Source organism: Dermacentor silvarum, chromosome 10 (assembly GCF_013339745.2).
Source record: "Dermacentor silvarum isolate Dsil-2018 chromosome 10, BIME_Dsil_1.4, whole genome shotgun sequence".
In the NCBI taxonomy this organism is placed as follows: domain Eukaryota; kingdom Metazoa; phylum Arthropoda; class Arachnida; order Ixodida; family Ixodidae; genus Dermacentor; species Dermacentor silvarum.
Window position 1 is genome coordinate 97,616,469 of NC_051163.1, and position 15,499 is coordinate 97,631,967.

Consider the following 15,499-nt stretch of genomic DNA (forward strand, 5'->3'; position numbering starts at 1 on the left):
CTGCGATATGTTCCTTTCTTCTGTACGAGCCCGGAGATGCGTACTTTTAGCTGGCATGTCTCAGAACTGCGTCGCTTGTGGGTTTGCAGCTCAGAAGAACGGAATTGGATACATGCAATGATTGTGGGCGAGCAGCGATCCGAAAGTGTGCTGTTACACATTACGTGGGAGTGCACGCTACACAACCTAGAACACCATGACACGAACACCACGAGGGAGCAGTGGGAGGCACTGCTGTCCAGCTCGGCCCTCGACGACCAGCCCAAGCTGATCCAGAGAGCAGAGAAAATGGCAAGAGCCAGCGGAGCCCTGGACTGGGGGCCCCGACCATTAGCGATGCCCCATCGGGGCAAGACAAAACTCTTTGTAATAAAGTTTATCTATCTATCGGTGACAGTGCGCGACCACTGCGACATCGGCGCCTTAAAGCAGAAGCGCTTTGTGGCTAGGTCCCCGCCAACTTGTTGTCGTAATCCTAACGGACTTCCCACTTCGTAGCTGGTATCACACAGTTTAATCAGTGATCTAATGAAACGCTAAAGAGGCGTTCCAGTTACTTTCTTAACAAAACTTTGTTTTATGCTTTGAAGCACAAACGTAACTGGAACGCCAGTGCATTTCTCCGGAAAGTTCGGGAATTAGTGTCGTCCTGAGAGTTCGTTCCCAGTGGAGCCGCCTTGCGAACTCCACGGCTACAATTTGTAACTTGCAATATGGGCCATAAGGTAATTAGTTAAAAAAACTTATTTAGTTAATTTTTGGTAATTAATCTAATGTGCATTTCACTTTTTTGTGCGAGTAATGTCCGCCTCTTCAAGTAGACCAGTTCATGAACAAGAATTGTGCTATCTGCCACAGGCAACCTTTAAAGAAATTTGAAAGTGTCCGCTGTGACACCCGGTATACACTGTATATACTGGATTTGGCTGCAGATTGACACTGTAGACTTCGGTTAAATTTGTCCCTGTCCCTGCGAAGGACAAGGAAACTGACAGCCGCAACAGCTGCCGTCCTATAATATGGATAGGGAACTTATTGGACGTACAGGGGAAGATAGTTTGAATTGCCAGCGTAATCTAGCTGTCATGATTGCAGTGTGTTCTATATACACTATATTCTATACAGTGAAAATTGTCTCCAGCAATAAGGCTGGGTCGTTAGACCCTTTTCCTAATTGGAAAGTGTGCGTCTCTGCATTGGACAGTTGCCCTATACTAATGGCGGCGCAGGTCTGAGTTCAGTTGAAGACGGAATGCTAGCTGCGCGCGATGCGGCATGTCTCTTGCGCTTGCTTTCTTCGCGAGAGCTGCTTCTATGTTTTTAGACGTCGTAAAGCAATAGAAAACTGTGATCGTGGCACTATGAATTAAAAATGGATTATACGTCGCCATTAGCTTTGTATAACTGCCTCGCGGAAAAGCTAGCTTTAACATTATGAAAAGGGTGTCCGTCCTCAGTGGTAAAATGGCGTCTGGCAAGCAGATCAGGTTTATGTAAACTTTGAGATTGAAAATAAAGGACAGCGGGTGGAGTGGTGACGTCGGCTAGCCTCACTGGTTTTCCTGGCATCACTGGTAAATGAGAGAGGTGTGGGAGCGCCGATGGTATACGTAGCGATGGCGGCATTGTCGAGGCCACCGTCATCGTCCGTCGCCCCTTCCTCTCATCCTCTGTTACATTTACGTGAACCTAACAAAATCGGGTTGAGTTGAGGACGGTCGTGCTGAAATTCGGTCGTCCGCGGCATATTGGAACTAGCGTGTTGGGCCGAAAGAGTGTCATGGCCGGTTGACACTGGACTCCCGCAAGGTGGGATTTGGTGTGATTTGGTCCGCTAAACCCGCTTTTGCGCTAAATGCATGTTAAGTGTGGTCGACCCGGTACTTGCCAACTCGACTTCTGACACGACACGCTATCGCGTCGAGTGCGTAGCGACGTTTACACGAATGCAACAAGTGGCGTGTCGCGGTGTCGCATCGCGATTCCAGCGCGTCGCATTCATGTAAACGGCGGTGATTCGCTAGGATGGCGAATCGAATCGATGCGACAGGAGAGGTATAGTTCGTGACGGGGTAAGTCGTATCGCGCGGCGCATGTGCAGGCTGGCGTGTCGCATTGAGTGAGGGAGACGGCTACCGCCACGTGCTTCTTCACTCGGGCACATTGCTGGAAGCAGGTTCCAGCTTGTTTCGGACGAAGTGGAATGCGCCTTGTGTAAACGCTGTCGCATGTAGTAATTACCGTGATGCGGATAAAGAAGAAGAAGCGACACGCTACTGTCGCATTCATTTGCGAAACTGCTATCGTGGAGCGCAGGCTGTGAACGTCAGCTGCGTTACGTGAAGACCCGACTAATCAGTTGGGTCGAATCGACTTGTCGGGCCGAAATTCGGTCGCAGGGTTCACGTTAACTGTCGGGCCGAGGGAGCTGGCGTCGTGGGGTTGGCGGGGTCGGACCGGCCTTGAAGCGGCGAGTCGAGTGGGTCGAGTTGGGATCATGTAAATGACCTCGTACGCAGCTCGGAGATTACCGTTCGAACGAGTAAATTCAATTTTGGGTTGGTAGAATTGCTCACTCTGTAATTAACGCTACCTGGCAGGCAATCGTACTTTGCTCGCCAATCCCGCAGAGGGTCCTTTCCATGTGCGCGACTCAAGTGGTCCTCTTTTGTTTGGTTGCAGGTGGCGATCAAGACCATCAAGAAGTCCAAAATAGAGACGGAACAGGATTCTCTACGGATCAGGAGGGAGATCCAGATCATGTCCTCCATACAGCACCCTTACATCATCCACATATACGAAGGTGAGCATGTAATGCGAGTCTCTCCTTTTGTTTTATTTCTTCTTTTTTTTTTTCTGTGCGACAATGTCGCCTGTAATATCACGACCAACGCCTAACTGGAGAGAAAACACGCAAGAAGACGAAGATGGGTGCCAGAGTCACACCTTACTAGCCTGCGTCTCGCCGTGGAAGCCTTGGTACCGCGTGGCTTTAAAAGGAAGTGCAGCAGATATAAAAAGACAATTTTTTTTTCTGCAGGCAAGTTATTTGTGACAGCGGACATCAGAATTTTTTCTAAATTTTTATTTATGAGTGAACGCTGTGATATTTCTTAAAAAGATCACAGCAGGGGGGGCCAAGAAAACAGCAAAAGATACAAGCATGAACGAACAACGAAAATACAATATAACTATAATTAGAATACAATATGTACAATACAAAAATACAATATGCAATAATTACAATATAACCTAATTTTTTCTTGCGCTAAGTACAGTAAGACGCCACGGGGATGAAACGGACACTGGATATGAAGCGTACACGAAGTGACACACGGGAGCTCAAGTGACACACCATTGCGCTCCCGTGTCACTTCGTGTCCGCTTCATATCCAGTGTCCCTTTCATCCCTGTGGCGTCTTACTGTACTTAGCGCAAGAAAAAAATGAATGCATACCAACTAGCCCAATTCATAGCTCTTCTCAATATAACCTGTTATACAATACAATGATCAGGGAGGGTCAAGTGACGCTGCTTTCAAACAATGACAGTCTACTGCGTGATACGACGTCATTAGAGATATTGTTGCAGTCGATAATAGTTCTAGGAATAAAGGAGTCTACTAATAACAATTAATCCGCAAAGTTAAAGGTGTTATCATCGTGCTGTGTCGTTTGCGAGTGGCGTAACCCCAAGAATGCGCAAGAATTGCTGAGGCATTAACGTCGAAATGTCCATTCAATATGGAAGATACAAAATTGTGGCGATAGCAACTAATGTACGCACGTTTACGAACCAAAATTCAATGACGTTCAACTAACTAACTACTTAAACTAACTAACTCATTGAGACCAGTGTCTCTGTGTAAGGGAGGTTAAAAGTACCTTCGTCGCGCGTCCACAGCAGTCCACTGGCCAACTAAATGTCGTAGCTCTAAAGGCAGGACAGTGTTAGATGAATATTCGGTATTTCACGGAGGCGTTTCTCGTGCACTTCGGCGGTCACAATAGGAAGCAGTGTACCGGTGTACTAGTGTGTACTTCAATAGAGGTTGCTGTTGAGCTACGTGGTACCTGGCACACACTATACTAAAATGGCGCAAAATAACGACTTAGGAAGAAACTCTTCCTCGTCTCATACGTTTGAGCTGTTTTTGTTCTGCGTACCCGGTGCCTACGTATACTCGTACTTCTGCAGAACGGAGGTTGGCTTTTCCACGCAACTCGCGTGCAAAATATAATAAGAGCGCGTGAAGGCTCAGCTCGCTGCCTGGCATTGCCATAACTTTGGAAAGAAGAAAAAAAAAAGCATTATTCACTTCGCAGTTGAAGAAAAAGTTCGTCCTGCTCCGGCGTTTGAACCTGCGCAATCGCTGTAGCAACCGAACTAATTCGAAAGCCCGCAGCAAGCTGCACGAGCACGGACTGAACTTCTAGGAAAATGCGGCGCTATGATGACGAGACACGAAGGAAAAAACTAATTCCTCAGCCTGAATCACAGGGTGCTGGAGAGTAGCCCGGTGGGTCAGTGAGTCGTGCGGAGGAGAATCGCACACAGCTTCATTTGGTTGAAGGTACGTGCAGTAGGAAAAAAAAGGTTACGGCCCGCCGGATTGTGGTGCGTGTCACCTTTCCTTTGATACCTTGTATTGTGTCAAATGACTCCGTCCAATGCCTTGCGAGTTTCGTAATTTCATCGCACCTCCCGAAACCTCTGCGGTCCTCGACTGACCACCGCGGTTATCTGCTCCCCGCGTAATGTGACCCTCCCAACTTCTATTCTTCCTCCTAACCTCGACTATATATATCGGCTACCCCGATTTGGCCACTAGTGCAAACCGCTTGTCTTACGCTCTCTTACGTCACATATATCGCCTTAACCTCCTGAGACCCGAACACCACTATGGGATATAATTGCTCTTCAAGGTTGTTTTTATTGTCCACTGTTATGTTATGAACTCTCAAAACAAATTTAAAATTTAAATGCCGCGGTTAGATGCCAAGAGCTACGTATCCATGTACTTGAAAAGAATAACTATCTCCATCATCTCCTGATATTTGCTATGGTAAAAACTACATTTCATTGCTTAAACGCAGAGATAGAGATGGAACTACGTCTAGTATACATTGCCATGTTGCTGCCGGGTCCGGTATTTTAATGCCATCTCAGTGATTTCGAAACACACCTGAAGGCTGTTTTCTGCCGTCTGGGACGACACAGAGGTCTAGATCAATTGAGTGCCAAATTTCTCGAAGGCGGACGACAAGAATATGAGCAAACCACTTCTTTACAGTTACACATGCACCGTACTTCATACCCAGAATGAATATTTTGCGTAATCACTTCGGAGTGAACTTAAAAAAAAAAAAATGTTGAAGGCAATGTATTGTACAAGGGGTCTACGGATGTTAACTTCAACTAGGACATCGGCTGCCCCCATTTGGTCACTATCGCAAACCGCCGTCTTCCTCTCTCTTACTATCATCTATCTATCGCCTTAATGTGTATATGTGTTTCCGGAACTGAGTTCTTGTTTCGCTACCGACGTTCCGGCGGACGTTCTGGCATGCTTGTTCGTGCAGCTATAACGGAAGGTCATGTATACGTTTTCGAGTCCAGATCTGGTGCTTACCACACGCGACCGAGCATCCGCGAGACGGTTGTTCAGCCTTCTTTTCTTTCGCCACATCCTTGCCGAGTCGACACCACTCCGCAGAAGCAGCGTATATACTGCGCCAGCGTCGTCTTTCGGCTCTCGTTAAGAAGAGTTATATGTCCGCGACATTCAGTGGGCAAACGTTAGGCAGCAGAAACGGGGTCGTTCATTCGTTGGCCGCGATGACTTCCCGCGTGCAGCAAGCAACGTCCCCCCCGTCGGGTTGCCACGTCCGCGGCCTTCGCGGTTGCCGCCATTACGACATGCAGTGCTCGGCCCAGGCGCAGCTGCAGCGTCCCGGAGTCCTAGCCCTGGCTGCGTTTCAACGGAGGGGTGGCTTGTCGCGGGCCGACCTGCCGGGTTGTTGCGTGGACTTGGGCGCAGCAGCGTTGGCGGGCCGAACAACGGGCGACTTTTATAAGATTCCGAGTTTATAAAAACGAGGGAATTGCGTGGCTCGGCCGACTTTGAAAGCGAGTCTTTTTGGAAAGTCGAGGCGGGGGAAAAAAAAGCTTGGCGCGCGCGCAGCTGTCATTTGCTACTGTTGCCATTGGCTGGCGAAGCGGTAGTCATATAAATTTTAATTAAGGCTTGCTTTGGAGCTAGCTGGAATAATATACTTGTACTGTACTTGTACTGTGTTTCAACTTTGCAGCGCTGCTTTATAAGTACAACTATATAATATACCTCCCGCCCCGGTGGCCCGGTGACTTTTGAGTTCCGTTGCCGAACACGAGGTCGTGGATCGGATTCCAGAGTGCGCGCAGGTCGCATATCGGTGGCGGCGAAATACAAAAAACAAAAACAAAAAAACGCTCGATTACTTAAGTTTAGATGCGCGCTAATGAAGTTCCCCAGATAAAAAATTCGTCCGAAGCTCCTGGCTGAAGCGTATCTCATAGCCAAGAATGTTATGTTTTTGTATTATATATATATATATATATATATATATATATATATATATATATATATATATATCAAAACTCCTTGTCCATACCCCCACTGCCAATTTCGGGAAGTTAAAAACCCAGCAATTCAATTCAGCAGCAATACACACCGCGAGTTTCTGCTACGAAAAAAAAAAAAGTTATATTGTGGCGTTTTGCGTGCGAAAACCACCATCTGAGTATGAGGCACGCCGTAGTGGGTGGACTCCGGATTATTTTTGACCACCTGGGGCTCTTTAACGTGCACCTGAATCTATAACTACACGGCTGTTTTCTGCACTTCGCCCCCATCGAAATGCGGCCGCCGTGGCCGGGATTCGAGCCCGCGAGTTTCCGCTACGACTCTCTCAGATTAGTGAAAGTGGGGGACTGGAGATAAAGTGATAAATGTTGCTGACCAAAATAATTATGGCTAAGGGAAAGGGAAAGCAAGAAATACCATTTTAAAGAGAGTGCAGAAGGTAGCAGGAAGCACACGGGGGTGTTCATTGATAGGCAGTGATGATGATAAAAAAACTTTTATTGAAAACCAAGAAGAGCTTGGCTTACCGGAGGACTGGTCAGGTCCCTAGCCCGCAACACCGTTGGCAAAAGCCGCTGCTCTTTCGACGAGGGCTCGTTCGTTGCTCCTCGAGATCCCAGCTGGACAGGGCCGCCTCCCAGCCCTCCCACGTTGTCTGATTTATTGTGGCAATACACTGCCGTTTTGCTGGCAAGCCCGTGCCATATGGTATACGTCTGCCTTCTGACCGCAGAATTTGCGCTGCGCAGAAAAGGACGCGGGCTCAATGGCGTGAAGCTTAACTGGATTATTAAAGGACGTAGTGTGTAGCCGACGGAGTTGACACTTCCTCTGAACGCGCAAATGCTGCAATGTCTCCGTGCATGTCGTTGACGGAGAGGAGGAGCCTAAGTCAGCAAGTGAGGGCGTAGAATGATCCCGAGGAAGGAAAGCTCGGCCTGAAATCATGTGCACGCTCGTTTCCCTGAACCCCCTGGTGACGAAATGCGAAAACACCCGTGTACTTAGATTTAGGTGCACGTTAAAGAACCCCAGGTGCACGGTACAAATTATTCCGGAGTCCTCTACTACGGCGTGCCTCATAATCAGATCGTGGTTTGGGCACGTAGAACCCCGTAATTTTTTTAAAACTCTGGTGACCTGGTACCCATATCAGCTGCTTCCGTGCAGCTCGAGTCTTAGATGGACTCGGAATTTAGCTGGCCAGTGGCGTGATTCTACCACGCATATATAGTGTCTATAAGCCGCCTGCGAATCTGAAATAATGTATGCCGACGTGGAGTGTGTGGCGGATAGGGCCATCGCCACTTACCCCGCAGCCAAGGATTCCCCGTTGGGAACTAAAAGCCTGTCTAAACCCTGCATTTTTGGTACACCACTGAGATTGTCGATATCCCCATTACAGAAACTGCAGCGTCCACGAAAAATAACGGCAAATAAGTTGTGTCCAAAACGTGGCGGCTGTGACGTGTTTCCGGCTCTGCAGTTACTTCCGGCGCGCACAGGCCGCAAAGGCATCGCCTTCGAGATCTGTTTCTGTTACTCTCAGGTATAGTTGGGCGCTTGATTTGGACACCACCTATTGGAGAACGCTACATGATCAGCGTTAGTCCTTGACCCAGTTTCCTTCATGTCTGTCTGGCTAGCGCTACTGTGATTGCTTTAAATTACTTCTTGCTCACTTATGTCGCGGTTGGTTATGCTGTTCAAAGTAAATGAGCAGCAGCGTTTTGTTTGCCGACTATAGTGTCTCAGCTTCTGCACGAAACTTGTGGAAAGGTTGCTCTCAGGGAGAATGTGAAAGTAAACGCGAGTAAGGCCGTTTTCATAATTTTGGCGTGTGGAAATGGGACGCTGCATCTGGAAGGCGTGTCTTTTTCATTTTAACGAAATACTTTTTTTTCTTTAATGAACGTGCCGGAAGCAGCACGTCTTTCATTGACCTTGACGATGTGTTCGCAGGCCGCGCTGTCTTTCTTATCGCTGCTTCCGAAAGACACCGTGACCGCAACGTCGTGTATACGTCTTAGCGCTACCCAAGAACGAACGTATTAATGAAGGCGACAACGCGTGCTGAGGCACGTGGGCCACGCCCAATTGCAGTCTACGTGCGGACGGCGGTCCCGAGCGCGGCGTATGCTTTGAATTATTCATTGACCGCCGCCTGCTCACGTACGAAACGCTCTGGAGTGGTTCGATCGATCCGTGCTGTTTTGATTTGCGGCATTGCTGCCGTGAGCAGTACGATAGGGAACACCGGATTCGTCTTCTCAGCAAATATAAATTAATTGCCCGTGATGCGTGGAAGTTGGGAGCCCGAGATGTCAATACGCAGCTGGTATATATATAGTCTTCGAGTTTGAAAGATTATTTCGCGTTGGACACTTTTGTGCAGGGCGTGTGAATGAATTATATACGGACGAAATTGTTGAGATTATCTGGCCGCGCCTTAAGCCGCCGCATTGTAGGTCTCTGTTGCTCAAGTTAATGTATATAGCTCATTGTCTTCGCCGTCAGGAACATTGCTCCAAGTCGTTTGTGCCAGGTTAACCTACCAGGGTAACCTGGCACAAACAGGGTAACCAGGGTAACCTGGCCCGGTAGGTTACCTGCAGGGTAACCTACCGGGCTCAGCCTGCTTAACCTTTCTGCCTTTCCCTTATGACCTCTCTCTCTCTCATAGCGATTGAGCTGCTGTGGTGAGTATTCCGCACGCGTTCGCATCTGGTAGCTGCTGAACTTCTATAGCTTATTCCGGTGCATACATCTCTCTCGCGCACGTAATGTCTTACGCTGTGGCGTATACCGTTGCTTGCCACAAGTATACCGTGCAGTGCAATTGCAAGTAGTTGTATGTACCTCCGTTCTTCGCTTGATTATAACGGCGCTTCATATGCCCTCCTCCTGCATACGCGATGGTTCCAGTGCCCTTTACGGCGAAAAAAAAAGCAGCAGTGCAGACACATTCCCTCACGTCGACGGTGCAACGCTTTCGATACGGGCGCTTCGATAAGCGCATCTCTGTGGTATCACGTGACGTTAATAGCCCCTGCACTGCGTGGTCTCGCAGACGCCGCTATAGCTTCGACGAGCCGCTCCGCGTGGTTTCACCGAGCCGTTTTCAGATGGTATAGATAAAATGGTCGTATAAATATGCTCAGCGTATAATTATACGCCAGTGAGCTAGCCCATTTCTTCTCAGTTCAGATAGCGTTTTCCGCCGTAGTTGATAAAGAGAGAGGGGGAGGGGGTGCGTTTGCTTTGAATAAAAGCGATCAAACGCTGCGCGCCTTGATCGTTGCTCGTTGGCGAAGAACACGGCCGCACGCGGCGCGGTGTCCACTTCGCGGGATCGCGCAATCACGAAGATCATCGAAGATGTATGCGAGCGGTCGCTGATATACACGCGCGTGCATCCAGCTGCGCGCGGTTCTTCGAGGAAGGGAGCTGCGGGTGCACTTTCCTGCGCCGTGCGCGACTTCGGCAGAAAAGAAGTAACAAAACTACTAATAATAGCATTAGTAACGGCTTCTTGCTGGGTCGGTATACCATGCGGGAGTACAGTATAACTACTGATAATGGCAGCTGAATAATCTAACGACAGCATCTAAAAAGAAAGGAAGGAAGGAAGAAAAAGAAAAAAAAAAAAGACGAAGAAGATGTGGGGTGAGAGAGGCAAGAAAGTTGGAGATCGAGGTTACTCTGGCTTCATGCAGCTTGACTTGACATGCTCCTTCATGATGAAAAAAAAAATGGCAGGGTTTACCAGAGTGGCTTCCACTTAGCTACCCTACGCTGGGGGAGGGGGAGACACGTAGGAGGAAGAGAAATGGGGGAGAAAAAAAATAGAGAATTGTTCTTCATATAACGCGCGCAGCGATGACCACTCGCTCGGAAAAAAAAGCGCAGGGACTATAGACGTAGAATGATGACGTTTGCCGGAGGAAAAAAAAAAAAAAAAGAACACGCAGGGGCAAATATTCGCAACAGGATGTGATCCGGAGCAGCGCATTGTAATGGAATAGCAGAATGTTCACTTGGCAAGAACCGTATGGAACGTCCACCTTTCAGAGATGCGTAGATTCAAAGCTGATGGGAAATAACGGGTTAGTGTTCGAGATAAGCAAGAGTGCTTGAGTTGCTGGTGTGGCGAACGCAGGGAAACGATGGGGATGGGATCGTTACAGGCATATAGGTAACACACCGGATCCGAAGAACTCTTCCTTTCACACACACACACACACACACACACACACACACACACCACACACACACACACACACACACACACACACACACACACACACACACACACACACACACACACACACACACACACACACACACACCACACACACACACACACACACACACACACACACACACACACACACACACACACACACACACACACACACACACACACACACACACACACACACACACACACACACACCACACACACACACACACACACACACACACACACACACACACACACACACACACACACACATATATATATATATATATATTGTAGTGAAGAAGACGGACGATGCAGTGGGGCATCCTTACCAGCGCTGTCTAGTGGGTCAGTCTCTCCAGCGCATCGCTCGGACTACGTCGCTCGCGCTCTCGGTTCCCTGAACTGATCGAACGGTCAGCCCTAACGCTTGCGTTTAATAAACGCCTTTACAAGTGGTGGAGAGTGCTACGCTCCAACGCATCCTGGAGCTCCGATCCCGTACCCTCTCTTCAACCATGTCTCGGGACGAATCTCAGCCGACGACCCAGCAAACGCCTCCTACACCCTCCGTCGTGTGCTCTGGTCTCCCTCGCCACAAGGATCCTCCTGTTTTCAGCGGCACAGACGACAACGACGTGGAGGACTGGCTGTCCACGTACGAGCGAGTAAGCGCCGTCAATAAATGGGACGATGCCGCGAAACTAAGCAACGTGCTCTTTTATATATATATATATATATATATATATATATATATATATATATATATATATAAAGGGAGAGAGAGAGAGAGAGAGACGAGCAAAATGCTAGACTGCAATACCTGTAGTAAGACGTAATTAGCTCAAGCAGGCTATAGGTGCGCATTTCTCGCCGCCCCGTTTCAAAGGAGATGTGATTAGAAAGCATCATCACCGTTTGTTGCCCCCGTCTCAGACAACACGGAATTGCGCTAAGGGCACCACGAGTGAGGCCAAGCTAATTAAAACTTCCTAATTTGCATCCCTCCCTTTCCGCGGTGAAGAGCGCATCCAACACATGTACGCTCGGCTGACTGCGTTATCCCTCCCTCTTCGAACTTGTCAGTCCCTTGTCGCGATCTTGCGCCAGTCTTGGACCGGCAGAGAAAGCGGCGAACAAGGCGTCCGGGACCGCTTATTTGAATGAGCCGAGGAGGTTTCGCCAATAAGATAGAAAGTAGCGCGCGCGATTTTTTGCGCCTTGCTTTCTTTGTCGCGACAAGGAGCGTTCGTTATTCTTGGCGAGAATACGTGATCTGTGGTTGCGTGTTCTTTTACTTCTTTTCTTCTTTTTTTAGCCTTAACCTAGGAGAGGAGTCTGCGTTTTCTCAAACCGAGGTGTGGGCGCGCCTGCCGGAGCGACGGCGGCGGAAATTGTGCCAAATTTCACCCGAGAACGCTTGAAGGGCAAGGGCGCCTCTTGCCCGCGCCTTTGTTCCACGCTCTCGAAGCCCACTGAACCGCAGAAGCTCTGTGCACCCTCTTGGAAAAGCTGAATAATCGCTGTATACAGCGCAGTCAACTGTTAAAGGGAACAGCTGAAATGTTCGGCTCTTACCTTGCTGGCGTTCGAACTGCGAGTGCCGGCAAACGCGCTGCACTTGCAGGGGACTTATTCTGCGACAATCACTTTCGGCCATACTATATCGCCTTCGAGTAAAGTAGTGCTCAATTCCAGCCAATCAACCCATCCGGTTTTGCTCAACCAGCCAATCAGCGCTCGCCTGACTGCTGAGGCGATAGTATCGGCGAAAGTGATCGTCGCAGAATGCGTCCCCAGGACTGTAGAGTGACTAGCACCTTACTATGTCTAAGAGCGCGAGCACGCAAAGACGGTGCCGAATACCACCGCGGTCTTTTTTATTATTATTGCGATAGGAATTGTAGAAACACTGCATGGCGAGTTTTCGTCGTCGCCTTCGTATAAGATCCTATCGTGCGCTGTGTGCCGTGGGTGCGAAGAAAAGCGTGCCAGCATGAGCCAAGAGGGATGGCGGTTCGATGCCGCACTGTCTTCTCGCGCTCACAATGAGGGTCACGTGATGAAGCGCGCACTATGGGAACGAGGGGGGCTGGTGAGGTGCGCGTCTCTTCCTCTAGCGCAGCCTTGGTTGCACATGGCGCAGCTGAGCACAGACATGACACGAGCGCCTTACTTCCTTGGAGGTAATCTGCATCTGCGGCAGGCGCAATGTTTGGGCGAGCAGAGATGGCTGGTGGCTTAATGTGCGCTGTCTTTTTGCGCGCCTAGTGAGGAAGTCGCGCACCTCAAGTTTCGGAGAGACGCGGTGAATTGAGAGGCAGCACGAAGCTTCGTTCGCTATATATATAGCCCGCCTGCCGGCGCTCTTCATCACGCCGGCGTTGAGACAGCGAGTGTTCGCGGTCATCGAGTGCGATCTATTCGCGTTTTCCTGTGCGCACGTGACACCATGCATGTTCGTTAATTTAACCAGTAATAGCATGTTTACTGCAATTTATAGGGTGGATAAAACATCTTCACTTTGTGTAGCCGTCTAATATATACCGTATTTGCACGCAAATAACGGGACCTCAAATATAACGCGAGCGGGAACTTTCGGTCGCTACGAAAATGAAAAAAAAAGAAAAAAATTGCGGTTATATTTGCCACGAACCCGAATATAACGCGAAACGCGTTCTGAGGCTGGAAATGTTGGGGAAAGAAACGCGTTATAGTCGTGAAACTATGGTACTTTGCTGTCGCTGTCAATGTCGTAGTTTCGCCTTTCGGCATAAATTGCATTTTTTTTTCTTCTTTTTTTAGTAAAGAGCGTTATTGTGGTGTTCAGCGCCGCCTCTGCGTGTTCGCGCTCTTAGATATAACAGCGCAATACCAACAAGCAACAGCACCCACTCTTGTGTTAGCGTCACCCAACCACAAGCATGTTTCTCGTGCGAGAAAGTTGTATAACGCTCTTAAGACACTAAGAATATGTTCTTAGTTATTATAGGCAGACAAGCGCAAGTAGTCTACAATTATAGAGACAACATTTCATTTACTGGGGTTGGAGGAATGTAATGGATCAGCTGAGTCATTCCAAGAGTGGGAAGGGTCCCACTGTCGGGAATGGAGTCGAAATGGAATGGAATTGAGGGCCCCACTCTACAACTCCAGCCTATACTGAGTAACAACATTGGGCATCAGTACGAGCTCCGCCCACAAAACCGCTCTCTACTTGCTCTTTATGCGTAGACGTTCCAAAACTTAGTTTCCGTGAGGCGCCGATATTGAATGGAGCTCGCCTCCGCCGTGACGTCATGGATAAGAGCGGACGTGATTGGCTGATGCATCTGCATAAATTTACTTCGAGTTGGACATCAGTGCACTTGACACTGTATTCTTAGGTTGCCACTGACTGTAGTTCCCTAACCCGCCGTGGTTGCTCAGTGGCTATGGTGTTGGGCTGCTGAGCACGAGGTCGCGGGATCGAATCCCGGCCACGGCGGCCGCATTTCGATGGGGGCGAAATGCGAAAACACCCGTGTACTTAGATTTAGGTGCACGTTAAAGAACCCCAGGTGGTCCATATTTCCGGAGTCCCCCACTACGGCGTGCTTCATAATCAGATCGTGGTTTTGGCACGTAAAATCCCATAATCTTTTTTTTCTTCACTGTAGTTCCCTAAAAGAGCGCTCGTTAAAGCTGGCTTCACCACAATACGAGTTCCTGCGAGGAGAAGCCTGCTTTACCCGTTTCTTTCAGGGCCCTAGAAAGGCCGAAGTTGAGTGTCGCTATAGATAACTAATAAGCAGACATGCGCTAGTTGAGTTCGCGAGCGCAGTTCGTTTCGGTTCTTAGATTGCACCGTTACCTGTGTCCTTGTTCTGTGTCCCGTCTTCACGCTGATGCTTCGGCAGAATATTCGTTGCCTCGCAGCCAATTTAAGCTACTGCTTTTTTTCCCCCCTCCATTTCTTCCCGGCAGTATTTGAAAACAAGGACAAGATCGTGCTGGTGATGCAGTACGCCAGCGGCGGCGAGCTGTACGACTACGTCAGCGAACGCAAAGAGCTCACCTCCGAGGAGGCGCGCCGGATATTCCGCCAGGTGGCGTCTGCAGTCTACTACTGCCACAAGGTAACGCATTCGATTTTTTTTTTTTTTTACAAGGCTGCATGCGCAGTTTATGATCTCAATTATCTGCATGCACGTTTACGCCCATTCAAGTTTGAAGGCGTCTGCGAGAGACCTCCAGTTAACCCAGTCCTGCGCTAGCTGACACCATCCCGAGCCTGCATATGTTTCTAATCCCTTAACTCCACATTAATGCTTTGCCGTACTCGACTCCGTTTCCCCTTCTCTGCAACCCATTCTGGTGCTCTGATGGGCCGTCGATTATCTGCCGTACGCATCGCATGACTCGCAGAATTTCGCTCGGTCAGTACAATAAGTGCAGTTAGACACCACGTGTATTCTGTAACGCTGTTTCATGGTCACTCAGTGTTGTGACAGAAGCGCGTGAAATACAGTTGCAGAATCTAGGCCAAACAACCAGTTATAACTGGTTGATTAAGCATGCCTGTCCTACTTGAGTATTTCTTTTCCCCTCTTCTGTAGTGCTAGGTTTCTTACTTTTCTCGGAACGGCATC

The 15,499-nt window shown here is 48.8% G+C and overlaps 1 protein-coding gene across 1 annotated transcript in view; it reads left to right on the forward strand.

Annotated features, from left to right (window-relative positions):
* The window catches only part of LOC119466334 (serine/threonine-protein kinase par-1-like), an 83,960-nt gene that overhangs the window by 56,402 nt on the left and 12,059 nt on the right, over positions 1-15,499 (forward strand). The window contains 2 exon segments of the mRNA XM_037726844.2: positions 2,683-2,803; positions 14,835-14,986. Of these exon segments, the coding sequence (XP_037582772.1) occupies positions 2,683-2,803; positions 14,835-14,986 (273 nt within the window).